Genomic DNA, 27,398 nt, shown 5'->3' on the forward strand with positions numbered 1-27,398 from the left:
GCGGCGGGCGGAGGGCGGAGGGGGTAATACCCGGCCCGGCTGCGGCGGGGGAGGTGGAGCCGGTGGAGCCGGTGTCGGAGCGAAGCTGTGTCTCCCTCCGTGAGCGCCAAACCCGGTCAGCGGCTGGGCGTGGGCGTGGGAGCGTTGATCCCACCCGGAGTTTTATAAACGTCGAAATCGCTTTAAAAATCCCGGCTTTGGCAAAAGCGGGCTTGAGTGTGTGCTGCAGAGTTAGCGATTCGCCGCTTCCCAAGCGTTAGTCGGCGCGGTCCCGTGCCGCTGCCCTAAACGGGAGGCCCCAGCGCGGCAAGGCCCGGCCGCCGTGTGAGAGAGGGCTGTCCCGGGGTGCCGGCGGGCGGGCTGGCCGGTGTCGCAATCGGCGGGTTTGGCAGCACCGGTGGGGCTCTGACGCCGCTGTTTGTCTGGGATCGGTTTGCTCGGGACCGGTTTAGGGCCCGGCTGGCGGGAGGCACGCCAGAAGCTGAGGTTATGAGGCATTCATTCCCCTGTAGCCACTCAGTGATTTCACTGCCTTGGCGGCCGGGAACATTGCTCCGCTGGAATAAAATGTGTAATTTAGCTGGTATTGCCATCTGCTGACAAAGGCGCAGACTAGTTGTGGTGTGGTGGCTTCAGGGGCTAACATGTTGGCCGGGGACAGCTGGAAGGAGGGTCAGGTCGTCCCAACTTTCTGCTGAAAGCGGACTCCAGTTAGATCGGGTGGCACAGGGACTTGCCCTGGCTGTGTTTGGAATAGATTTCACAGCCTCCTTGGACAGACTGTTCCACTCTTTGACCACACTTGCAGTAAAGTGGTTTTCTCCTCTATCTGAAGAGATTTTCCCATGTTGTGGCTCCATCCTGCATCCTCCTGGGCTGTCACTGTGCCTGCCTGAGAAGAGCGTGGCTCCCCCTTCTCTGCATCCTCCCATTTGGTAGCTGTCTGAGCCGTAAGATGTCCCCAGAGCCCTCTTTCTGCTAAACAAACACAGCTCATGCTCCAGCAGCTCCAGCCGTTGTGGTGGCAATAAACTGGACTTGCTCCAGTATGTCAGTGTTCTGGCTTTTTTTTTAATTCTAGGAAGCCCAAACCTGGACATGGGACTCCAGGTGTGGCCTTAGAAGTGTCAAAGAGGGGGGAATAGCCACAGCATTCAACCTACTGTCTACCCCCCCTGCTGATCCAGCCCACTGACTCATGTTCACCATCTTGCCCAGTCCAAACACCCTGTTATTTTCTGCAAAATTGCTTTCTGTCCAGTCACTGCCCAGCTTGTACTTTTCCATGGAGTTATTCCATCCCAGATGGGGGACTTGGCATTTGGGAAGTGCTAAACAAGGCTAGAGAGTAGTTGAAGTTATATTGTGTTTTAACTGTGGTGTCATAAATAAAAAAAAAGCACTTTCAGCACTGTGCAGTATGATCCTAAAAGCCAGGGACCGAGTTGCCATATTTTCTAGGTGCTCCATGTAAACGGAGGATGCATTGTGCATAGCTTGCATAGCTACTACAAGTCAAAAAAACCACAAGAAGCTTGTTTCAGTGCTTGTGGAAAAGGTGAGGGATAGCAAAACAGACTAAATGGAAGTGGCTTTTCCTTTCTGAATGAATTACATAGAGAAGTGATTCAGGAATCACAGGTGAGAGAGAACAGATTTATAATGTTGCAAAACAAGCAAAAGGGAATCTATTGCAGGGACCACTTCCACCATAAACTAATTAAGTCCATAACATCACACTTGTCTACCACCTACAGTATAAACAGAGAAAAGAGGTAGTCTTTTTAACACCTATCTGAATTTCAGATGGATATCTGTATTGAGACAGCTGTGTCAATTCACACTTATTCCAGTGCAATCCCTCAGAGAGCGCTGCCTTTTTGCACTCACAAGCTGAAGGGAAGTGGTATAGATGTGAAGACTGGTCAACAAACACTAATCAGACTATGCCTATCTTTGGTCCTAGAGACTTGTGAAATCTTGCAGAATGGCAGATGCAGAAACCCAAACGTGCATCTGTTTCTGTGTTGCCTCTGTACGCTGGCAGCCAGCAGAGCAGAGCAGGGTGTTCCTCTAGTTCTGCTGCAGCCCTTGGTCTTCATCATGGCTGTGTGCTGTATTCAGGGGGTGAGGATGCTGAGCTGTCCCGAGCAGCTTCTGGACATTTAAGTGTAGTTGCATGAGTGTTATCGATGACAAAGTTGGTGCCATTGAGTGTGTCATCTTAAACTTACCTCTTTCCTTCCAGGCAGGGAAAAAGTAGCCCTGACTACTTAACCCAGACCAATTCTGCCAGCAGCTCATTGCCTTGTCTGTGGTACATATGGCCCAAGAGAGACCATCCCCACTCCCAGCTGCTCTCGTTGAAAGGTATTTATCAAGTTATGTCTTACAAGGTTCCCTCTTAAACCCAGGATTATGCATAGCTCTTAGGGACTGTTTGCTTGGAAGGCTAATGGGGAATACTTATTCTGGTTCTTGGCAGCATATACAAAACTAAATTTTGCTGCCTGGAAGAAGAGGCTAGTATTAATTAACAATGTAAGGTGTCACTTGGTGCCTACATCACATCCAACAAGTCCTTTAATTGTTTGTTAGGATCAAATAAGCTCTCACTGGATACCCTGAACAGTATAAAGGTACCTGCCAGGGAGCTCATGTAAAACAGCTGCCTGCTTTGTTCTGTTCTGCATCTTTGATGGAAAACCCTGAACGTTCAGAGGTGTGGCCCCCACTCTGGTTCCACCGCTTTGCTCAATGCAGAAATGAAACCTGTGTTGCCACTTCCATTAGAAAATCAAGCGCCTAATGGTAATAACCACCTTGCAATTTCTAGATGGCAATCTTTCTGAAGAATTACTTGCACATACAAATGGAAACACAGTACGTGATTGCTTTGCAGCAAAATCAATTAAAATGTCCATCACTGTTTATTCTCCATAATTTATTACAAACCTTTATTATTTCTCTTGCGATAGCACCCAGAGGCACTTGCAAGAAGTGGGAGCTACGTTAAGCAACACTCTGCACAAGCACATGGGAAAGCAGGATATTTTCCTTGGACATCTTGCAATCCGTGTAAAGACGAGCTGCAACAGGTGAGTGAGAAATTTCACCCAGTTTCTCACACCTCCATTTTTCTGTAGAGCCAGCCCAAACCACTATAGCTTGTTCCAGGACTGTTTTTCCAGCTAAACTGGAATAATACTTGTACTAAACAAAGCTGGTGTTTCCTATTTGGTGTTGTAAGCAAATCATGTTCTTTTCATCAGCTCTTATTTGTCAGCCTTCCTCACCTGTGGCAACCTGCTCGCCCTTTAATTATACCTGCCTCAGTGTACCTATTACTCTGCTCAGATGCTCTTGTGTTTGGACTTCCCATGTGGGATCAAATCAGTCTGAGGAGGCTGACAGCAATCTGCCTGGTGCTGCCAGTACTCACTTAAATATGCATGTAGTATGTCAGGTGATGCTGAATCAAGTCTTTTCATCTTCTCATCTTTGTATCTGCCCTAGTGTATTTTGATGGCTGCTCTATCAACCTGCACCAGTGTGTCCCTGTCTAACCTTAGAAAGTCCTATAGTTAGTTACTCTTTAAGATCGCGTCCTTTCTGAATTTAGCATTGAAGTCATGGCAACTTGTTCATTTTTAATAGAATTAGGTGAAGATATTTATTGCCTAGTATCAAAAGCTTGTCACTTGAATTCAAACGATTCAAAGTTTGTTCCAGTTTTGCTACAACCTTGCTGGATGATGTGGGCAGGTCTCAACCTCTTCAGTGCAATTTCCTTTTCTGTAAAGTTGTGCCAGTTGTACGGTGACGTGTGGCCTAAGGACTCCAAAACCAGGTGTCAACCAGTGAGCTGTTGAAGGAAAACACTGTAGAAATGCAGCTTATTATTGCAGCAGAGTCTGGAGACACGCTGCACTTGTTACTGTGAGCAAATAGGTGCAGTGTGTACTTGTGCCAGATACTGTGCATAAGCACTGATATGCTAACAAATTCAAGATTTGAGCTATTAATGGCTGCGTAAGGCTCCTGCTTTGCATTAGTGTCAGTTTACTGAGTCCCTGTGAGCACCGTGCTGCCACTTGGTGAGTAAGTCAGGATTTGCTGTCAAAGTGGAGAATATGGGCAAAATTATCAGAGGGCAGTCCCTGAGGGCACTACCAAAATCAGACTTGGCAGGAGGAATGGGAGACGGGTTTATGAGCCACAATTCACCTGAGGAACAGGCTATTTATGGCTGGACTGAAAGACATTTTGTCGGTTTTATAATAGTTTATAACAGTGAGTAGGGTCTGGTGCAGTAGCATGGCCAAGGGACCGCCAGAAAGTGGAATAGTTCTGCTTCTTCATGTGATGTAGTCAGGGTAAGCAGACCACAAGATTGTGGTGTCACTTTTCCAAGGTGATTATAGGAGCCTATACCCATATGCTGGATACGAAGTATGTATGCATATATGTATATGTGTATACCACCCAAGAACACATCTGTGTAGTACGTATAAAATTGCAGTCTGCTTCAGGTCTGTGTAGTTGGTTCGTGCCATGCTCCATCTGGGCATCTGAGCCAGTGAAACATTTGCCACAGCAAAATTATGCATCCCATGTTTCTTCCTGACTTCACTGTGTTCCCCCCGGCACATCCCAGATTACTCTGCTGATCCCCACTCCCTGGCAGGGTGCAGCACTACACAGCCCTTGTGCCTGCTCTGAATGAACTGACTCAACGTTAAAAGCAGGACATTAAAGCATTAGTCCAGTTAAAATGCCTTGTCAACATTGAGAGAGTGAAATGGGTTATTTAGAGACATCTTAGGTATGTGTCTCATATTTCATTTTGCTGTGTGGCTAGAGCCACAGTTGCTAGGCATATGGTCTTGTTATTGATCTCATGAGAGTTTGCATCTCTTTAAATCACTGAGGAGATAAAGCAAACAATGTATCGATTCATATATTTTAAGATCAAGGAGACTATTATGATCACATAATGTGCGTTCCTGCATATCACATAATTTCATCCAGTAATTCCTGAATCAAACAAAATGTTTCAGGTGAAACACATCTTTCAGAATGAAAACTAATTGTTGTTTTGGTTTTTTTGTTGCTTTTTTTTTAAGTCAAGTGATGAAGGAATCATCACAGCAATTTTTTCCAATGGATAATTATCCTCACTCTTGAAAATCCACAGCTTTAAGTTTGAATTTTTCTAGTTTCAGCCTGTTGACACTGTTTTGTTTTGCTTTCATGTGCAAAATTAAGGAGCCAGAAATCATCCTTTGTACTGATTTAAGCCGTGAACAAATCACAGCACTTTCTTTTGATATTCTCTGAATAGATGGAGATGCTTTACTGAGTTGTGGAGGTAGGAATTTTTGATGATGATTTAAAATGTAGCTCACTACAATAGAAAATTGTAGAAATGAGGCAAAAAGCCTGGGATGTCAAACGCAAGGCAAAAAATATGGTTCTCAGTGTTGACTCTTTTCCCCTTTTATTGCGTTCATAATCCATTGTATACCATAATAAGCACATCAGAAGGGTGTAGACATTTTGTTTTTTAAACTGAAGTAGGTCAGTGTAAGGACCAGTTTCACATTTAGGAATAGTAACAGAACAACCAAGACATGTTTGACTCACTGAATAAAACCATAGTCTTATTCCTTTGGTTCCTAAGTTGCTTTTTATAATCTTCCCTTCAGATCTGACCTAATGGATGTTAATGTTAAGGGGAGTCTGTCAGTGATGTCTGGATCTTTGAAACAAACCTTGTTATGTTATGCTAAATTAAGTTTTCCTGTTTCTCAAGCCATGGCATTGGCTTTATTTGTTTTGTGAATGCTATCTCATCTGTAAAGACCTGGAAAATAATAAAAGTCTAATCATCAAGTAGAATAGAGCAAAGTGGTCTTTACATAAGTAGGAAATTAATTCTGTTATTCTACAAAGAAAATCAGTAGAATACAGAAGAAAGGAAAGGAATACTGAAGTATGCAGACAAGGTAATCCCAGTAGTATATTATTTTTTATTGAAATGATGGTATGGAAAAATGTGTTCTAGCAAAGCAACATTCCTGTTGCAGACTGTTAGTCTTACATGGAGTTACATAAATTTATATAGGTTTTATCAAATGCCTAAAAGGGCAGCTCAAAACAAACTGTGGAATTCAGAAAAGTATGAAACTATTATGACATTCCCAAAGACCGAATGCTGTGAGAAGGCACAACTCCATTTAGTCCCGTTGTGTGCAGTACAATATTCTGTTGCCGGAAAAAAAGAGCCTTGTGCATCATCTTGGTTTGGACTCATAGCAAATGTTAACATTTTAATGCCACTGGCTCAAGGGTGCCAGACAAAGGCGGTAATTTATGTCTGTTCAGTGTTCCTATTAAGTGAAGTACAAATGGGCCAGGGTTTGTGCTACCTCATTTTCTGTACAACAATTCTGAAATTTCTGAGACAACAGGAAATTCGGTTGACTTATGGATTTCCCAGTAGTCACCAGGACTGGCTGAATAAAGAGCATGAATTATTCTTGCAATTACGCTCTGACTCTGAGGCAAATAATCGTAATTGTTAAAGTGCATTAAATGTGACCTGCAGGTGTTTGATCTGGTGCTCTAATCCTCTCAGCTCTTCTAAACTAAACAAAGGTGGGTAGATCAATCATGAGATGGTTTTGCTCCAAGGGAAGAACAGCATGTGCAAATCAGGAGGTACAACATTGCCTTTTGTATCATTACTAAATAGATCTCTGCACACTGCACGGCAACGATCATCTTTAATTAATTGCTCCATGTATTTTGGACCTCTGAGGCTGCACCACTCTCATGTCACTGGCGGGATGCCACTTCTCTCCATATGCCGTGGACCTTTCCTTGTGTTCATCCCCATCCTACAATGGCTTGATACTAGTGAAATAAAATCCCTATGCTTTTCCTTGACTTATTTGTGCAGCCTGTTCTTGGTTGCACATCCCCTGTGCTCACTTGCAGCTGATGGGAAGTCACCAGGATGTAGCACCTGCATAAATCCCAGATGGAGAGGACAGCAAGCAGGGCCCCCACATCTGAATGTGCAGAGAGCCAAGCCTAAAAGCAGTGTGCTGGTGGAGCTGATTTTTTGGGGATGTTAGATGGATATATATATGCATATGGCACTTTTGGGGTAAAAGAAACCCCAAAACCCAACCCAAAACCCAATTTGGGGTGTTATTCTGTCCCAGTTCTATTTCACGTCATTATATATATATTATATTATTTCACCTACCTTCCTCCTGCCATCTACCAAATGGATCTGGTGCCCCTTCATTTCTAGTCCAAATTTACCCTTGTCTATTGACATGAACTGCTGAAGAGCTGCTGCATTTCACTGGTGTGTGAAGGAAATCATCTATTTCCTGCCTCCCCCAGCAGTGCATTTTTGGAACTTACCAAGGTAATAGCGTCCACAGAGCACTTGGAAAGCCTTGCACAAAAGGCACGACAACTATGCAAAGAACTACTGTCAATATTAGTGAATCACTTCAGCCAGGAAGGGACAACAGGTTTCCCTTTTAGAACAACAAACAAACCACAGCAGTATTTACTGAGCACTTTAAAGATAACAGCAGTTACATAAATACTAAGAATTATTAAGGTTTCTTTGTGAAAAGGTTAATTGCATGGTGAGAAACAGTATTGCAGCTTCCGAGCCCATCTGCAGGCAGAATAAGCACCTTTTGCTTACAGGGAACCCAAAACTAAAACCAGCCCTCTCTCCAAATGCTCCGGGAGGAAACAGATGCTCCCAACGAGAATGCTTCCATGCCTAAAAATCCCATGTTGGCTGAATAACGTCTTCACTGAAGCTAGATTCAACTTCAGCCTGAATGGGGAAGAGAGAGACTTTACTGCCAGTTCTTCACCACGGAGCATCCCCCTCCACACACACAGCCTGTGTGCCCTGTCAGCCAGCCCTAATGAGAGCAGGGAGGGAGCTACAATCCTCTCCCTTCAACCTGTGCAAGCCCCACATTTCAAATTCTCTTTAGAAAGAAGAAAAGCCAGTTATAGCCCAATATCACTCAAAAAAAGAGGACCTGGTAACTGCATCTTCTCAGAAGGTGGTCAGCAGGGGCTCTGTATGGGATACAGCACCCCACGTGTTCTTTGCTTGTTGCACAAGAGTTCCTGCTGTGGTGGCCAGGCACGGAGGCAGCTGGACACACAACTTGGAAAGTGCTACTCTAAATGGTGGGGAACAGACATGCATCTTCCCATGGACAGGCAGAGTTCAAGAAGCTCTTTGGTGAGTAGCTGCCCACTTTGGGGTGAGAGCACTCTCACAAGAAAACACACCTAGCAGAAAGGAGAGGCCACCTGCAGATACTGGACATCTGCACGTTGTCTCAGCTTGCTTACTTCAGCTGTCACAGGACCACTGTTGGCTTGCCACTTCTTGTCCTCTCTCCTATGCTCTGCTGTCAGGAAAAAAAACCCTCACTGTTGGTGAGGGTCCACATTTTTTAGGAAGACTGCTTGATCATTACAGACTTTCTGATATTAAGAGTATTTACTGCTCACCCAGCATGACTGCTGAAGACCTTCTAATGATTATCCTTTTCCTTTACAACCGTGAAAGGGCTTTTCATCTTAAAGAGTGTGGCTGTTCCCAGCTGTTGACCTGAAGAAATTTTAGGGAGAAAGATCAACATTGAGGCCAGGCTGCCTAGAGTCCCTCTAGCATTCTCCAGAACGGTATGTTCATCTTCAACTCACTGGGGGCTCCAGATAAACCTATCCTCTTCAGTGCTGCTTGTTAAAGTCCCATGCAATGCTGTGCAACTTAAGTTCCCAATAAGGCTCTTGAGATTTCTGCATGCTCAGTATTTTTTAGTCTTTTGCAGAATTTAACCCTGGATACAATCATCCTCTAAGCATCTTGCATAATTCTTTGGTTCTGTACCAGTTTGTCTGCAAGTTTCTGTTAGGCACAACATTATTTTGATTTAAAAATACAGCAGCAAGAATTACCTAAACAAATAGATTTTCCTAGTGTCTTCTTATATTGTTGGAAAACTTAAAGCTTTCCTTTCTTATGCTGAATAGAAATTGTACAGCAATTCCAGCTCACAAGCAAAGGTATGCCCACTTCTGTTCTCTTCACCAGAACCCTGACTTCTTACCTAACTTACTCATAAAAAGAATAAATTTATGATTTGGTAATATATATGGCTAATTTGCACTAAGTAAACGACATTCATTTGTGCTAGCTCACTAAATGGTGTTTTTTTTTAACTCACTGAAGCAAAAGTGCAACAATTCAGTTGAATTCTAGGCAGACATTTTTTAAAGGGGGAACATTTTGTTTCCTTACAGTCTTCTCTGTCCTCAACTTTTTATAGAATTTTTCACTAATTTGTTAAGGTTTGAAGGCAGGTGAAGTACTTGGATTTATGTACTGACTTAACCCTATACCTCAACTCACTGTAAAATATTCTCTAATGTTCTTGTGGCTACCAGGACTTAGTATATATACTGTTTATACAGCAAAAATGACTGGGTTTTAATGGAGTGTCTTCCAGCAACATGGTTAAACAGCTCTTCAGAAACCATCTCCAATTTGCACTGCCTTCCCCACACAGGCACTAGTAGCACGTCTGAGCCTCTCAACCACAACAAAGGCCAAAATTGCTGTTGAGCGCTCCTTTGCCATGCCCACGTTAATTAGTGGTCCAGTTTGAGTGTGGCTACCTGTAACCCTTTCATCAGCTGTTGAAACACCTGGACACTGTGCATTTCTCCCTTAATGCCCATCGCAAAGCTGGGGAATGGGTGCATTGCATAGTAGCTGTGGGTACTAAACCAGAGTTTCACATATATGCGTGTGCAGAACATACGTATACCACTTGCATAGCATCTGTGCTGTTGTGCCCGACAGCTGAATTTCTGGTGAACTTGCTCCAGTGAGTGATATGCCCTGGTTGGTTTGCTCAGTAACCGGTCCTCCCCTGTCCACAAAAATGCATGTACGTAGACCGTAGGGTTGGGGATGGATCCCCATAGCGCTGTGTACGCACCATAAAGTGCCACCACCTGACTGACAGGTGAAGATGCTACCACTGAGGACATCCCCTTGCTTATTGTTTGGTTGGTAGCTTTTGGCGTAATTTGTAACGCTCTGGATCATTTTTATGGAGCTTCATGTCGTATCCAAAATGTTACCAAAGCAGGAGATTTTTCCTGTTGGGATGTCACCCCTAGCCCCATGTGGCACTTGGAGGTAGAGAGGAATGGTCTGAGCTAGCTCTGCTGGCAAAGGGAGAGCAGCAGCACCATGGGGCTGCTCCAGGACTGACTGCATCCAAACAGCTGTGAGATCTGGGCATCTTTTGGCACGAGGGCTGACTGCTCCCCACCCACACGTGTGCCCCGAGGTACCCGTTACAGGTGTGTGGCCATGCCGGTGTGGGGACGCGTATCTGAAACGGTGGGAGCACCTTGCTTGTGTGGGGATGTGTGCGCTGCAGGCACAGGGGAGCAAACGTGGGGGCTGGGACCGGTGGGATCCTGGAGTACAGGCAGGGCTGCAGCACAAACACAGCTCCCAGGCCAAACCCCGCTCTCGTCGCAGTCCTTCTGCGCTCAGCCATGCCAGGCAGAGGTCCTAGCCCGTGGTCACCCTGTGGCAAGGGCCTCGTGCGGTCAGGGAGCGTGTACTGGAGAGGCTAATCAGTTCTGCAAACTGTTCCAACAAGCCCTTCTCAGGCAACCGAGGGTTACTGTCATGCTGCTGTGGTCAGTGCGCGTCTCTGTCAAACCCCATTTACTGCAGGGCTGCATTAGCTTTTCCTTTGCTTTTCCTTCATACGGAGGAGTCGGAGGATGCGTTCATTTTTTGTTAGTTCTGCTGGCAGTTCGTTTGCCTGGAACAAAAAACCTTCTGGTTAGCAAAAATTAATGAATATTTCCAAATAACGTTTTAAAAGCATTAAGCTCTAAAGAAGTTAGTACTAGGCATTATAATGACATGCTTATTCCAATGTTGTTTCCACCACCGTTGGAGATATCTTAAGAAGTCACCTTTCCAAACAGTATGCAAATTTCACTTAAGTCTTCAAAATAATCCTAGCATGGGATTTGAGTGGTCAGCTCATTTTGTGCTGATTGTCCAAGATGAATGGTATCCCTTGGGAAAACCTCCCTATGCTACTGCCACAAAATTAAAAGAGAACACAGCTGCTGGGTTTTGGGGGGACATGAAGCAGGTCTTTAAGTACCAAAGTCCATAAAAATCCAAGGGAAGACTTTAATTGCTATGAAATAGTCAGTGCTATTCTGTAGGATTGGTAACAGACCATCAGAGTTTAGTCTTCTGTATTTATTGAATACAATTTTGGCGACATGACGTATTTAAAATGAAGCTACTACTGAAAATCAGTAATTCTGTCCTGCAAATGTACTCTGTTGTGCCAAATTGCATGGTATTAAAAAAAAACAACATAAGAAATCAATAGGAGAGGTTACAGCCACAGACTTTCTTATACTGCATACCCTGATGCTGCAAATCACCGTCAGTAGCAGAAAAACCTTGCAGATTCATTGTATGATAGGATCAAACCAAAATGCCTGTTAATATGAACTCCGGTATGAAAGCCATTAACTCTGCTGCCATCAAGTGGAATGATACAGGAATAACAGGCACAGATTTTATAGTGACTGACCAAAACATTTAGACGGTATATGCTGGATTATTTGTATTACAAACTTTCATTCAACCAATCATAAAACAGAAGTAAATACCAGACCGCCCATTCACAGCTTAACAAACCCAGCTAGATATCAAATGCTAGTGGCAAATAATTCATAAACACAACTCTGAGGAAGACATTTTCATGGAAATTATCAAACATGTAACGTTAAAACACTTTACAGAACGAAAGCAAGAAAAGTTTTCTGCAGAAAAGTTGCTGCCAAAAATCAATATGAAACTATTTCAATAAACTAACAGATTTGTAGTAAGATATGGGAAAGATGCAGGGAATTTGAGATTTTTTTTGCATTAGCAACGTGCTGAATCCTAACCAAATTTTCTTACCAAGAGTGCACAGATATATATTTCTCTTGCTGCTGAAATGTCTTCATTGCATGTTTGTCACATGGCACAAACGTAAATTATGACTTATTAAAACCAGTAACGGACTACTGTTTCCCTAAAACACAACCTAGCTAGCCCATGACTAGCTAGAGTTAACAGTTTAACCTGTGGTGCTTACTTGAGTACATGGTTGGTTATTCTCAGATTGACCTAACTTCACAACCACCAGCAGCACTGCCTAGCACCCTTACAGATGCTTGTATGCAGAAACGAATGGACCCAATTGTGGTGCTTCAGGAGAGATCAAGAGGCAACCATGGACCAATAGACAAACACGGACTGCCACCACCCATGTGGCACACAACCCCTCCTCGCCCAGGATGGCCTACCTTGTTCCTCAGGCAAGGGTCTGCTCCTGCTTCAAGGAGCAGCGCCACTGTCCTCACGTTGCCACTCAGGACAGCCGCGTGGAGAGCAGAGGTCCCGTTCTAGAAAATACCAATGGAGATGTTTGTACCACGCATGGGAAGAAATCAAAAGGTGGTGAAGCACAAATATTTGCAAAGAATAAGCCTACAAACAAGAAATAACACGGAATCAAAGGCTAGTGAGCTATGAAGGAGGTGATTTTAAATGCTTTAATAAAAATGAGAGTCAAGTGGACTTTACCACAGCAATATTTCCTTTCAAAAATTACCCTCGTCAATAGATTAGAGGTGAAATGAACACAGCACTTGCTTCTGCCTGGCAAAATCAGCCATTAGCAAGTGAAACAGAAGCACAAGCAGTAATGGAAACCATCTGTGCATTTTATCTTCTTTCTCCGATGATTAATAGTCTCAATGTCAAACAGCTGAATGGTGATTTTCTTTTTCCATGGCTGGCCTTTTGTTTGTGGCTGCAAACTGACAGTTCAAATAAGTGTGGAAGCTATTTTGTACTTGTAATTAACAACACAGTTAACATGACTCAGATTTTCAAGTACATCAAAATTGCCAATTAGTTGCATGCACAGATGCTATCTAAGTATTTGATTTATAGGCACATAAAATTAGATCAGCTATTAAAAAGTAGTTTCCAAATATCTGTTATTTTTCAAGCCTTTTTGAATTTGAAAACAAAATCAAGTAGAGAATCTGGTCACAATATCTCTTAGGATAATATTTTGCTGAGGGCAGGGTTTAATGCTGAAAAATGCACCATCAAGAGAAATCCATTTACAGTAGAAATAAAATCAGACAACAAAAAGCAGGAGAATTCTATCTACGACAAAATGGGCTTCTCCTTCCAAAAATAAAATTCACAATTTCATTTGAAAAGATTCATTTGTGTGTAGTGTTAAAGGCTAAACAAGATCATTTCATTTTTCTCTACTTTTTTTAGGCTCAAACTCCTTATTGTCTTCCACTGTCATGATGATAAACATCAGGTCTTTCATCAGACCCTTTGCCTTCTTAAGTCTCTGCCTAAAAATCTGTGTGTTTCGCTACTGACCTTCAGCAGGCCAAGCGTGGGAGAGAATTTCAGCAGCTCTTCTATCACATTGTTGTACCCCTTAATGGCAGCCTTCAGTAAAGCAGTCGTACCGTCCTTGAAAAGAGAGAAGAAGGTCAGTTCAGTTGTCACCAATGCTTTACCTGCATTCCACTCGGCCAGCTCTCCCCCACACCTCTGAGAGGAGGGTCTCCTCTGCTCATCGTCTTTGAGGAGGCGCCTCCACATATGCTACTGGTTTTAGGGCAGCTGGAGAATTGTTCCCCTGGCAGGTGAAAACTTCAGGGTGAAATGAACCCATGACACCATGTACCATCTTTGTCTCTTATCTATATGGACATTGTGCTGGAGCGTGTCCAGAGGAGAGCCACCAAGCTGGTGAGGGGTCTAGAGAACAAGTCATAAGAGGAGAAGCTGAGGGAACTGGGCATGTTTAGTCTGGAGAAGAGGAGGCTGAGGGGGGACGTCATTGCCGTCTACAACTACCTGAAATTAGGTGGGAGAGAGGTGGGTGTTGGCCTCTTCTCCCGAGTGAATAATGACAGCACCAGAGGGAATGGTTATGAAGTTGTGGCAGGGGAGGTTTAGATTAGATATGAGGAAGAATTACTTTACCGAGAGAGTGGTCAGGCACTGGAACAGCCTGCCCAGGGAGGTGGTGGAGTCACCATCCCTGGAGGTATTTAAATGTGTAGATGTGGCACTTCAGGGCATGCTCTAGTGCCTGAGATTGTTGGGTGTGGTGATTGTTGTGGTGACGGGATGTTGGGTTTTTTGTTTTGGTGTTATGTGTGGGGGGCTTTTTTTGTTTTGGTTTTTTTTTTTTTTTGGTTGGACTCGATGATCTCAAAGGTCCCTTCCAACCATGAAGATTCTGTGATTCTGTGATTTCCATTCACCTGTTCCAGAAGGTCCCTCTAGGAAACTGTCCCAGACACAACAGGAAAAAGGGAACCTACAGTGGGACTTTACAAGCTGGCAAACAAGACAGACTCTGGGGACAAAGGGCCTCCATTCAGGCAGCCTCAAAAGAAGCTCGGAGGTGCTGAGCTGCAGGCAGAGTGCAGGAAGAAGTGCTACTCACGTCGCGCGCGGCGTCTCGCTCAGCTCCCCGCAGCAGCATGACTCGCACCACTTCACTGTGACCCATCTGCGATGCAATCCACAAGGGAGCCGTCCCATCCTGCAAGCAAAATAAGACTGCTAAAGGTTTCACTTCGAGGATGTTTTACCACCCGAGTCTGCTTACTGGAATGGACATGCTTCGATTCCTCAATTAAATTCTGCATCGTAGATAGACACACGCGAAGTCACTTTCAAAAGCACTTGGTAGGTCGACGTATCAAGTCAAGTCAGAATCATTCCAGTTATGGAGTAGGGCCACCCGTCCTTAGCTGCTTTCTGTTGCATAATTGGCCTGAAATGTGCTTTGCTGTGCAAACAGTTAAAGCCCTCTTCGGCTTAGCAGTCGTGCCTAAAATACATAGGGAAGTTTGAAATGTAAAGGCCAAAGGTATCCTGTGTGCTTTGAGCTCCAGGTGGCTAGATGTGACAGAAGGTACAGGTAAATCTCAGCACGCGGGGACTGATTCTGCAGCTGGGCCTCTGTACGTGTGGACTGGAAGGTGGTTAGAGAAGCTATGGAGCAATGCAAGATGATCACCAACCTTCAATGATAAGTTACATTATCCACCCTCAGGGAATCTGGTAAAAACTGCCTTACAGTGATGGGAAGTACATCATAAGTTTTATCTTCAAGAACTCAGCTAGAAAACAAGGCAATCATCAAGGAATCCAGCATGAAAAAATGTGATTTGGAAAAAAATCTCCTACCCAATCATTATTTGAGCAGAAAACCTCCGGAAAAAAATAATGCTTGTTTAGTATAATCTAAACTTTGTGATGGATTTCCATCCCAAAGACAAAGGTGAATTGAAGCACCAGAAGTATTTGTCACCCCAATTAGAATTTAGTTTTGTGTCTTTTTCTTCTTTTACTTCTAAATGGCCTGATTCTCCAGACAACAGGAGGTCTCCAGCAGTTATGTGGACCTTTCACAAAAGGCTTTGCCTGTATGGACTTCAACATAAAAGTGAGCCCTTACATAGCAGGGTGTCTGCTTCTGCCTTCGGGGCTTTTGCCAGTTCCCCTCGCCACCCTCAGCAGCCTGAAGACTTGGCAGGCAGACAAAATATACCAGGGCTTCTAAAAGAGCCTTAATGAGAAGTTTCAGAAAGCAACTTTTTACTTTAAATTAGATACCTCCACCTTGATCAAAGAAGCAATCTCTCTCCTCAGTGCCAACTGGAGATTCATATGACTTGCTCATGCGATCCAAAAAAACTATTGTTGAACCAGTTTTCTGCTTTCTATGGGCTAGTGACTTAATCCTTTGGAAGAAACAGAAAAGTTTATTCCTTTGATATAATATTCTGGGCTTCCCTTTTTTTCTGATGCTGAGAAAGAGCAAATGCACATCCTGAGATATTCAGTCTTCTCAAATGGTGAGGAACAAGATCTTTACCCACCCTTGTACCATTTCTCTATAAATTAACACATTGACATTTGTGACTGACCTCATTCTAGTATATATCCTGTTAATACAATGAGTGTTCTTTGTAATTCAAAAATAACAAAGGCTCTCTTGTATACAGTGTGTGTGATGTTAGTGTGATGGCCAAAACTGTCCCTCTCCAATTTCTAGTATTTTCCCTACCAGTAAACTGACACTTCCTCTTTTTTTCTCTAATCTCCCCCCCCCAGAGGGCTCTAGAAAATAGCAAGAGACACTGAAAAAGTCTATAAAACTTGGAAACTATCCAAGAGCAGCATAGACAATTTAATCTGCATGAAGAACCAGTGCTATGCAAATCCACACTTCTATTTACACAAGAAATGCAAGCATGATCACAGCACAGGGAACACAGCAGCTTTCTTACGGTGAAGTTTGTAAGAACAACTTTTATTTTCAGGCATTTTCAGGCAAAGGAGCAGAAAGAAATACAAGTGATAGGTAACATCCCTGTTACCGTAAACTGTCCTTAATAGAATTGCTGTTAGACTCAGTAGTTCAGTTATAGGGTAGAGGCAAAAATACATTGTGAGAAAGACTGACTGTCTTGGAGCACTTAGCCTGAAGAGAAGAAAGGTGATGAAGCTGATGGTGGGCTCACATTGACTATTGTCAGCTTCTCTCTCTTAAGCAAAGAGCATCTAACATGCAGGTTTATGCAAATGCATATAATATTTATATAGAGTAGATAAGATTTCTGTCCATTTTCATGTTGGTGTATGGTGCAAAAGAGCTATTACATTGTACCAATGGGCCACATAAGAATTCCCATGTAAACAGATATTAAGGTTTGGAGATGAGTCAGGATGAAAGCGAGAAAAGGGAAGGATGCAGTTCAAAAACTACTTTCCTTTCCTTGTCCGTCTGCCCACCCAGCAGACTGCAATGCCAAACACACCATGTGTTTAAGCTGTATTTATTTCTGTATTTGATTACAAATATATAGCGTATATTTGATTACAAGTATATACAGACTGTATCTTGTTTTATCCAGCAGCCAGCAGTTCCATACATATTCTGACTGAAATTTCTGATGCTCTTTCTCTTACCCATTAACTAATGACTTTGCTTTGCAACTTCAAATCTCAGCATTTGCTTGTGGCTTGGAGTTTTAGAAAATGTCAGATTAGAGTGGGAGGTGAAATATCCCTTGAATTCCCAGTAAGGACTTCCAGGGACAGAGAGCCCTTACTCTCAGGCTACTCAGCATCATCTCTTCCACTGTTCTGCCCATCAGTCCACTCACACCACTACACCAGCTGAATTCTTGCTAGTAACAAATTGCTAGCATGTCTAAAGCTTATAATCTATATTGGTTTACTGGCTTACATATATGTGTTAAGAAAAATCATTACTTCTCAGAGTATTTTGAATCTGCTTAAGCAGTCAGGCTTAAGCCTGCTGGGACACAGGCTGCCAAAAAGGAGTGTAAAATTCATTGGCAAATTATCTTCTTGCTTTGTTTTTGACTTGGAGAAGCAAAGAAACATCTCCCACATCAGGCTTCAGACGCTGCCCCCAGCTCTGTCTAGACAAAAAGATGACAAAAGAATTCCTGCCCAGCTCTGCAATATCAGAAAGAACAGAAGGCGGCTAAAATCCAAGATAAATGTCATTGCCAAGGAAGAAACTCGCCAGGAATCTTCACTATTTGGTCTTGTGAGAGCTGAGCTGGAGGGCCTGCATACGGGTGGCCAGAGCCATCAGAGATGCTTTATGGTGTCAGGAGCATCCCTATGGGACAGCGAGATGGGGCACAAGACCAAAGGGGAACTGGTACCCACTGCAACAGCCAGAGGAGACATACAAGGCAGATGCACACACTCAGGCACGTGAATCAAGCCCCAGGAACTCATAAGGTAGGGGGGAGAACCTGGACACCATGAGGAAGAAGCATGAACTCACACCTGGCACTCTGCAGCCCTGTATCTGATGTTACATTGCTTGGAAAAGTTTCCTGCAGCAGTGAGCGCAGCGTAGTTTGTAACTGACAGTAAAAGTCATCTGACATCGAAACTGCCCCATCTAGAGCTACATTCCTCATGACCACCGTGCCACCTTTGAACCAAGTACAAATTTGTTTGTTAGTAAGAAAGAGACTGAAGTCCATCCAACCATTACTTTACTAATTAAACAGTAAAAATGTTCCATTTGTTAAGGAAATGTTTCAGATTACAGTGGGCCCAAACACAAATGCCACGGATTTATCCAGGCATAAGGAGGTACCCTGAAGCAAAGCCCATCCTGCCGGGGATGAGACAGAGCCAGGAAGAACATTCACACAGTCAAGCCTTTGCCTCAACCAAGATTTAAAAATGCGTCACGAAACATTGTGTTGTAGAAATTGGATTAGAGAGCTAAAAAAATACTGTCAGAAAGAATTAGCTGGGGCATTGTAATTATGGTTAGCAGAATGCAGGTTTTATGGCAGCATGGTGGAGCTAAATTGAATGCTCCTCACCGTTATTTTGGCCCACTCAAAAGGCCTTGGTCTGTTCTTCTACACTCATCTTTCAGGCTGCGTTAATTAACAGCTTTTAACAACATTTCTTAATCTTGATCTTGGGAGACAGTGTGGAGGTAGCCTAGGAGCAACTAAAGCACCAGTCCAGGGAGCAGCTGCCAGCACAGCTCTGGTGCTGGAGAGTTGAGGGGAGAGGCAGCAGGAAAATTGCTTTAGTTTCAGCACATAAAATGCTAATCCAACTTCATTACACTACAGGAGTAGCAGGGAGGCTACACAGACCTACAGATGCAGCAGGTGTCATATAGATCGATCTCTGCTGCCAGGCTATGATTTGGCAGGCTTTTTGGTGTAGATGAAAGGAAATACACAAAATACCTGGCAAAGCTCGTCACATGCCACGTTGTCCACTGTCACTAGAGTCTTCACATGCCTGCTGACTTTTTTTAACTTGCTGCAGTCAGTGATTGCAGCCACCTGGCAGCCGTACATGACCGATTGCAGGGACAGGACCTCAGCCCATCAATTTAAAACGTGCAGTGAGGAGGCAGGACAGCTACCTTGCCTGCAGGGTGTCAGCAGACCACAGGGGAGGCTCTCTCAAAGCAGGCAAAGATTCCTAGGAAGCCCTAATGTCTCTAAACAGACATTTCTAAGCATCAGGAGTAAAGCTAGCTTTGCAACTCCCACATCTGGTACTCAAACAGAAGCTAAATGTGCTGTTTAACCACTGATCTGAGAGCCAGGAAACAGCTATACAATAAAGAAATCCTTTTTAGAAAACCAAGAGAGCTTTGATATATGTCTGCGTGCATCACGTATGCTTACGTATTCCCCAGTCAGCTTAGCACCTAGGAAGTCTCTATAACCCAGTGTTAATTTTCCGTAACTGTAAAATCTAGTAATTAGACCCCAGCTCCTCCTTGAAGTGTTGAGCTCACCTGCCGTGGCTGGTTCACTTTTGCTCCTGAAGAAAGCAGCAGTCGGATGACATCCAGATACCCTCCTTGTGCCGCCAGGAAAATTGCAGAAGCTCCATCCTAATAACAAATACACCGTGTTGAAATTATGCCACTTTTTTTGCCATATAAAACCAAACCAAACTGAATCAAGCTTTTCCTAAGCCATTATGCGGCGTAAGAGCATCTATGTAGCCAAGCTCAAGAAATAATTAACGAAATCCAAAGTCTAGTTCATGACAAAGTATGCTAACACTTTTCATTCAGCATGCATGACTACTGGCTCCCATCATATACCAAACTGAGCATTAAATCCCAGGTCTGGAATTGTAAGAGTCTAGTTCATCGAAACATTGAACCACATAACAAGGAATTCATTCCTATATAGCAAAATATATTTATTTAGGTTCATTTAGCTTTTACATGTTCATACATAGACACACATAATGAAAATGTGTCCCAAGTACGTTGCAGACCTGGAGGCTCCAGCACTGAAATCTGCCCTTTAGGCTGAAGGAGTAAGTACTGTGCCATAACACTGTGCCACCCCAGAAACTGCCGTGGCACTGCTCTTGCAGAAAAGACTCGACCTGTAATATAATCACGTGAAGTAGCACATGCAAGACAGACTATCTCAAAGCCCTGTCAGAAACCAGCATTTTCCTGCAAAAAGCTTATGAAAGAAATTAACAAATATGGGATTATTATTTTTTCCTCAACATGTGTCTCCTGTGCAGATGTTCTTCAGCGTTTGGCTTTACAGAAGCTTTTCCTTAGATAAAAAAGTTACAAGTCATATTTCTTTTTTTTTTTTTTTTTGATGAAAAATTTTCAAACTGCATTAGAATCCATCCAACCAACTGGAAGCAGAAATCTACAATGAGGGTGGGAAAGGTGTTTACCCATCCTATATCCCCAGCGCTCAGCACAGAACGTGCCAGGGCAAGTTTTCCCAGGAGGTAAAATTCTTTTAGTTTAAATGGATTTTTTTTTTTTTTTTTATGAAAAATTTTCAAACTGCATTAGAATCCATCCAACCAACTGGAAGCAGAAATCTACAATGAGGGTGGGAAAGGTGTTTACCCATCCTATATCCCCAGCGCTCAGCACAGAACGTGCCAGGGCAAGTTTTCCCAGGAGGTAAAATTCTTTTAGTTTAAATGGAGACACGAATGAATCCCCTCACTGCATCTCAGATGCACAAATACACATCTACCCAATTTAGGCATATGCTTATCACAAAATACAGGGCATTTTAGTGGAAGCCTGTTGTTGACCTTGCTGGCATATCACTACATTGGGACAGAATGCTGTTGTCTGCAAAGAGATACTGCTTAGCTGCTCCTCTTCGTGCAAAACTCAGCACGGGCCCAGTGGAGCATGAGCTGAATATAGCGCCCCAGGGACTGAATCGAAAATGTTTGACCTTGATTTCAAGACTAATGTCCTGGTAAACAAGAGAGGTGTCTGCTGGCGCTACAAATGCATACCCCTGGGCCCTCTGATGGGCTGTTTGCTCTGGTTGCTATGCGAGCACATGGAACGGGATGATGGTACCAGGTCCTTTGCAGGCTTCCTCCAGAGACAGGTATAGTGAGAACACTTCCATTTAGAAAGCAAACAAGGTTGTGTAATAGTAAAAGAGCTCTTTATTGTAACATCAATCAAGACGGAGAATCTTGGTTTCCCTATCATCCAACCATTAAAAAAACCCCCACTATTAGTTTTTTGTACTTGATTTGAATTGCTGCAATGAGAAAACTGTTTTAAGGGCTACAAAGTATTTCTGCAAGAAATACTCTTCCCTATCATCCAACCATTAAAAAAAAAACCTCTTAGTTTTTTGTACTTGATTTGAATTGCTGCAATGAGAAAACTGTTTTAAGGGCTACAAACGATTTCTGCAAGAAATACTCTTTAGTCAGGGTGTTCTCTCGTCTTCTCCTCTATCCCTCATGGCAGCCAATTTAAGATTACAACATCTCTTGGTGGTTTTGGGAGGACTATCTAAATGCAGGCTCAAAATCCCTCTCATCTGGCTGCCAACCAGTGAAACTGCCAGCCACTTACCACTTTGCAAACACAGCTTGGCCACCTCCCACAAAAGGAGCCAGTTTAATGCTTTTTTTCAAGAGATTGCATTCTTACTTTATTAAGCACTTGTTTCTGACTGGTTTCGCCCAATAGCTGCGAGCAATAAAAATACATTTCTAAATCCAATTGCAAATACTGCTCATTTCCAGGAGAGACAACAAGGAAATTATTTTACAGCCTTCATTTCTAGGTATGCGTCTGCAGGTGCGGCAGCGCGGCTATTTTTAAACCGAGTGGTAACCCCTGGGATTACCACCCAGAGGTATGACTCACTGCCCTCAGATGAGAAAGGCAGTTGCTATTTGTGCAGTACCGAGGGTGGGACACCCTTCTTTATGAACACAGGGTGAGGGCAACACAGAGGTGGGGACCCCCTGTGCCACCAGCACACAGCTCCTAGCACCCTGGTGGTCACCAGCCCTCGGTTCCCACCCATGCTCATGGGAGCTGAGCGTGATAGCACCCTGCAGATCCAAACCCCATGGAAAAGGCTTAAAAAAAGTCAAATATCCCTGGGGAACAACTTCCTTTTTGTCAGTCTCGAGTGCCCCGGGGTAGGAAAGAGTGATGCGAAGTGGAGAGAAAATCTGCCACTCATTTCTGCTGAATGCTGAAAAGCTCAACTTATTTGTGTCTCCGTTGAAGTAAATTAAATCCAGTGCTTCACTGGCTCAGTCCAGCTTTCTGAAAAGTCAACTAAACAATCTCAGTTCAGCCATTTTAACCATTCTTTGCCCACAGCACTGACAAGGTAGAGATGCACAAATACCAAATGACATCATTTTAACTGACATTTTAAAAAAAGATTTTAAAGAAAACACAACTTTTACTACTCTTTCTGGCAGAAACCCGATAAACTAATTCTCAAGTACATGAGTGGCTTTGTAGCTGCTCACTCATCTGTCTGCAGTGCAAATCATGGTAGAACATGACAGTGTCTTTTCTTCAAAGGTGATGGACAGCAGAAATCTTATCCAGATTTGGTACATATCCTTCATACAGATAACGAACCAAAAGGCAGCCAAATCATCTTTTCTGATTTTGTGCTACTTCTCCCGTGGTTATGAAAAGCAGACAGTTAACAAAATTCACATCTTAGAAGAGCAGAGTACTATAAAACCACAACATTTGGCAAATGCCTCTGCATGCTGGAGCCAAAGTATCCGCTGTTGTCCAACCAACAGCACATTTGTTCCACCACCAGTGTTGTCATTATTATCTGTGTCAAATAACTCACATAAAGTTGATCGTGAATGTTGGCGCCGTGCTTCAGCAGAGTGTCCACTACTTTTGCATGTCCATACTGACAAGCAGCCAGAAGAGCAGTACCTCCATCCTGTGAAAAAACAAAGAATGGGTACAGTCAGGTGAGAGGGAAGGTGCAGGACTGAACATCACCATAAAACATAAGCAAATTTTAATGCTCTTCGGCATTTGGCTCACAGCAGCTCTGTAGAGACTAGCTACTGAATCTTTCATAATTTTAGTACTAAGTCTTGCCCCATAAATCTTTAGACTTGGCTCTGTCACTATAAACATTTTTCTCCTGTGGCTTTTTTAGCGCATGCCAGGAACCAAGAAAATTCTGCTATTTGTTCCCCATCTTCTGCCTTCCCACTAGAAGCTTTGTTCCCTTTATAACTCCAAGCTCCTCCATATCTCTTCTCTTTACAGCCAAATCTCCCACCCTTGCCAAGCTCTTTCACTTATTGAAGGACAGCACACCTTCCCCCTGCTCCAAAGCCAGCTCCAAAAAGGATCATCTACTCTTCTTTGGCCAGAACCTCATGCCCTGTTGATGCCCTGCCTCTCACCTGTTGATTGTTGGCCTGAAAAAGAGCAGGGAGGATGCATTTTGAACCAGGCTAGCTAACTGTGGAAGTGTGCATCAGACCAAACCCAAGACCATCAGTGAAAGCCCCATTACTTCTGCTGAAGAAGTGATCCCTGCAGATAGAAGCAATCCCAGGCAGTTATAGTTACTGCACATCGCCACTAAAGGGAGACGTAGGCACATGCATCAAACCCTGCATGTAGAAATGCTCCCCTGGGAGCCCTCTCAGAAGGGAAACTCCACAGTGTCACTGGCAATTGACTCCAAGCCAGCTGAAACAACTAAGACAGCAAACACGGGTCTTGCCATCTTAGTAAATGCACCATGCCCCGCTCAAAAATTACTATTATTTCTAACACTGATACAGAGAGGAAGTTTTTATCTTCTGCCTGGGATGGCACCATGCCATTGTGCAAGGATGACAAATACCCCAAGTCATTTGCACCAGAGGTCTTCTCTCTCCTCTGCTTTCTCCCAGTCTCAAGTCCCTCCTCCACAAGATAAGCTATCTAAAGTATTTCGGATAAATGGCTTCTAGAGATGTTATTAACATGGGCAAAAGATTGTGTTTTCCCTCAGCCTTGTCCTCTGAAACAGCTCCAAAGTTTTGTCTGAGATTTTCCACAGGCAGATATCCACAAGAGAAGTTACAGCTCGAATAGCCAAATGGATCTTTTACAATGGGAAGTGCCAATCAAATTTATTAATCTGTAGTGCTATTCCATGCCTACAATAACCTCATGAAAACTCAAGCTCTGACATGAACTGAACCAACCCACAGAGACTGTCTATAGCTGCTCTCACATGCTCATATTCACCTTTTCTCCCTACAACACTGAAAAGCAAACAAGGTTTGAGTGTCAGCAAAGTCACAGATGTGAAGCTGTTATGTGACAGCCTAGGAATTGCATATTAATTCTGGATCATTTGAGCAAATATAGTGCGTAATCAAGTTCTGTGGAATTAAGTTACTCTATAGCCATAATGACTCATTAGACTTTCCTGTCAAATTAAACTACCCTAATTTAATAGGAACTGCTGGAACAAAACACAAAAGCAACCACAATGGTTCCTGGATTAAAAAACACCTTACACACACTTAAAAGACAATGGCAAAAGCTATTAGCTCCATGAAACCTATTTCCTGTCTCCAACCAGCTGAAAGCCATTTTGCTTGATTACTGAGTTACCAGATCAAAGGGCTACAAACAAATACCAGAAACATTTTGAAAGACTCTTTCCCTGAAGGAAACAGAGAGAGAAAGGTTAGTGAGTTAAGAAGAGAAACTGTGCTATCCAGACTGGAGGTCCTCTGTGGAGAGGCAGGGAAGGACGAGTTTTAGGAAGCTTAAAAATATTGAGGTTCCCCGTATGGTGGCTAAATAGACACACTCAGCTGTATATGGGAATAGTTTGTTTATTGCTTCATGTCTGGTTTTGGGGTTTTTTTGTTGCTTTTATTTTTCTAAAATTCTTGTGTTCTTAACAAACTCCAGTTATTTTAAGAAGATTGTCTGGTTATTAACATAATTTCTGAAGGGAACCAAATGATGGGTCCCAAATAAAAGCAGGCCTGCAAAGCTAACTGCAGTTAGCACAGTAGAGCTGACACTCAGTGCTTGGAGTGCAATTGTGGGATCCCACCTCGGGAGATGTCATAGCTTGAGGCTTAAGAAGGGAGCCACTTCTGGCAGGTTATCTCCAAGTATCTTGAAATGGGGATCCTGACCAAGTGTTTGGTTGAATCCAGTGAACAGGTTGAGACAGATATGTTTTTGGAATGACTAACACATTTCCAAAATACATGATATACATCTTTCAGACTAGAGCAACCGAGTTTCCTAGATCACCCTCATCAGAGTCTAGGGATCAGAAAGAAAACATTTGGGCATCCCCAATTCCAGCTGCTGACCCTGAATCAAATATTTACTTGGCCAGAGAGATATGGATAACAACTCCCTGTCCTAAAGATTTGGACCCTGATTTGGAAGATTGGAAGACAGCTGGGCTCTAAGACCTGCTCTACTGCTTCTCCTATGAAGTTGAATACATTCAAAAGAAGAGCCTGAGATTCATTTGAACGCTCTGATAGAGACAGGTCTTGCTGTAAGAAAAGCAAAGTTGGGACCAGAAATCTTTTTCACTGAAAAGGCCATGCAGTAAGATTGCACTCAACTGAGGAATTGTCAAACAGTGTGAAGGTCCATGGTTTCTTAAGATGAGAAAAACTCAGCCCCCTCCAATCACTATTGAGCTTCTGTCTTGCTTTCTCTTACACTTTCTTCCCTTTTCGCGAGCCTTTTCTCCAGCACGCTGCAGCTGGAGATCCCAGTGTTCTACAGGCCATTGGGAAGGCAGGGGAGTTATGAGAAAACCAAAAAAAGGAACAACAACAAAAAGAAGTAAATGAACATGAGTTTTAAAATTCCCTTCAGCCATGTGATTCCCTCTTTCCTTTTTAGCTTCAGCTGAGGTGAGTAAAAAAGCTGAGGCAGCACCTTTGGTACTGGCAAGTCTCTTGGAAACTCTGAGGAGGGCAGCAAGCCGGGGCAGGGACTCGTGAGCAACCACAGAGGTCCTTCAAGGGCCAGGGCGGGCGGGCAGCCGGAGGTGCAGCCGACAGACAGCACGCTGCCTTGGGTTGATTCCTTGCTCATATCCTGTTTTCCTGACACCATGTAGCTCCTATGAATCCCTCCCTGCAAACCCTTCCAGCTCAGGTAGGAGCCGGTTCTCTCAGCTACCTCTGCGGTTCTTCCTCTGAAACCAGTTTTCTCAACCCCCTCCCCAGTCTGTCTTCCCTGTACTGGTGGTACACCCAGTAGCTGCCAGTCTCCCATGGGAGCACTGGGAACAGCAGCACCCAGTAAGACCAGGCAATCTAGTGTAGACTTCCCTGTCTATTCACCTACCTCCTCCTGCACCCTCATCATCATTATCTGAAAGTAGCTTACAATGACACGCTGGTTTGGGATCTCTGAAATAACGTGGCACGGCAGGGGAACTGATCTTTTGCCATCACTACCTGCTGAAAAATAGTCTCTGACACACCATTTGACCTGCAGCATTGCTCACAAAACATGCAAATCCTTTTAAGAACCCACATGCATAAACATGTCTCAGAGGAAGAAAAGAGAACGTGTTTCAATTTATGATGCATGCTTCTAGGGATGTCAGTCAATGCAGAATAATATTATTGAGTAATATGTATTTTTATAATATATCTATAATAACCTTCAATAATACTATTTGTTTTCTTTACAACAGCAGCAATTGTTGCTAGTTACTTTATTTGTTTTGTCTGCTGTATAGAATATCAACTCTAATGATACAAGGTGTGACAAGAGTTGAATGCCTATATTAAGATAGTTCTCCATCGCTCACATGTATGAGCAACAAATGTACACACATATATGAGTAACAAATGTAGTAATTACAATTTACAGAGAGGTACACGAAAAAGAAGATGTTGGGCTTTGTATTTCCTTGCTTGAAAGTCTCTGTTTCCTAGGATACATTCAATTTGTTTTCTTATTTCAGTTCCACATTTTCACTTCTAATATAAAGTTCTTTGTAAATTGATTAATTTTCCAGTGCCCTTTAAAAACAGGCAGGATCAGCCATATCTTTTCCAATGCTGCTCCCAGCTGTGTGCCTTAATCAGAAAACGCCTCTCTCTCACCTGAAAAGGCATATTTTGTCAACTATATTGCTTCTCGGGTTTGGGGGGGTATGTGTGGAGAAGCCTGTTATCTTAGCTGCCTGCTAACAAAATGATGGTTTGGTGGAGTAATTCCAAGCTACAAAAACCATATTATTAAATCAGGAAATGGAACAGACACAAAAACACAGTAGGTGGCCAATGGAAGATACGTACTGTCAATGCAGTTTGTTCT

At 43.3% G+C, this 27,398-nt stretch overlaps 1 protein-coding gene and 1 long non-coding RNA gene across 3 annotated transcripts in view; one reads left to right on the top strand and one right to left on the bottom strand.

Annotated features, from left to right (window-relative positions):
- The first annotated feature begins 17 nt into the window (after nt 1-17).
- On the top strand, nt 18-14,559 carry LOC106886003. The gene is made up of 4 exons (XR_001411550.1): nt 18-115; nt 2,249-2,370; nt 2,979-3,098; nt 14,488-14,559. It is a non-coding gene; the product is annotated as an uncharacterized LOC106886003 (long non-coding RNA).
- ANKRD29 (ankyrin repeat domain 29) overlaps nt 5,488-27,398 on the bottom strand; it is a 32,524-nt gene continuing 10,613 nt past the window's right edge. For both annotated transcript variants that reach the window (XM_014938581.1, XM_014938580.1), the window contains 6 exons: nt 22,906-23,004; nt 19,557-19,655; nt 14,664-14,762; nt 13,580-13,675; nt 12,475-12,573; nt 5,488-10,913 (listed from right to left, as the gene is read on the bottom strand). In XM_014938581.1, the coding sequence (XP_014794067.1) occupies nt 10,830-10,913; nt 12,475-12,573; nt 13,580-13,675; nt 14,664-14,762; nt 19,557-19,655; nt 22,906-23,004 (576 nt within the window). In that variant the 3' untranslated portion in view covers nt 5,488-10,829. The remainder of the gene's footprint in view (nt 10,914-12,474; nt 12,574-13,579; nt 13,676-14,663; nt 14,763-19,556; nt 19,656-22,905; nt 23,005-27,398) is intronic.

This window comes from Calidris pugnax, unplaced genomic scaffold (genome assembly GCF_001431845.1).
Source record: "Calidris pugnax isolate Ruff unplaced genomic scaffold, ASM143184v1 scaffold13, whole genome shotgun sequence".
In the NCBI taxonomy this organism is placed as follows: Eukaryota; Metazoa; Chordata; class Aves; order Charadriiformes; family Scolopacidae; genus Calidris; species Calidris pugnax.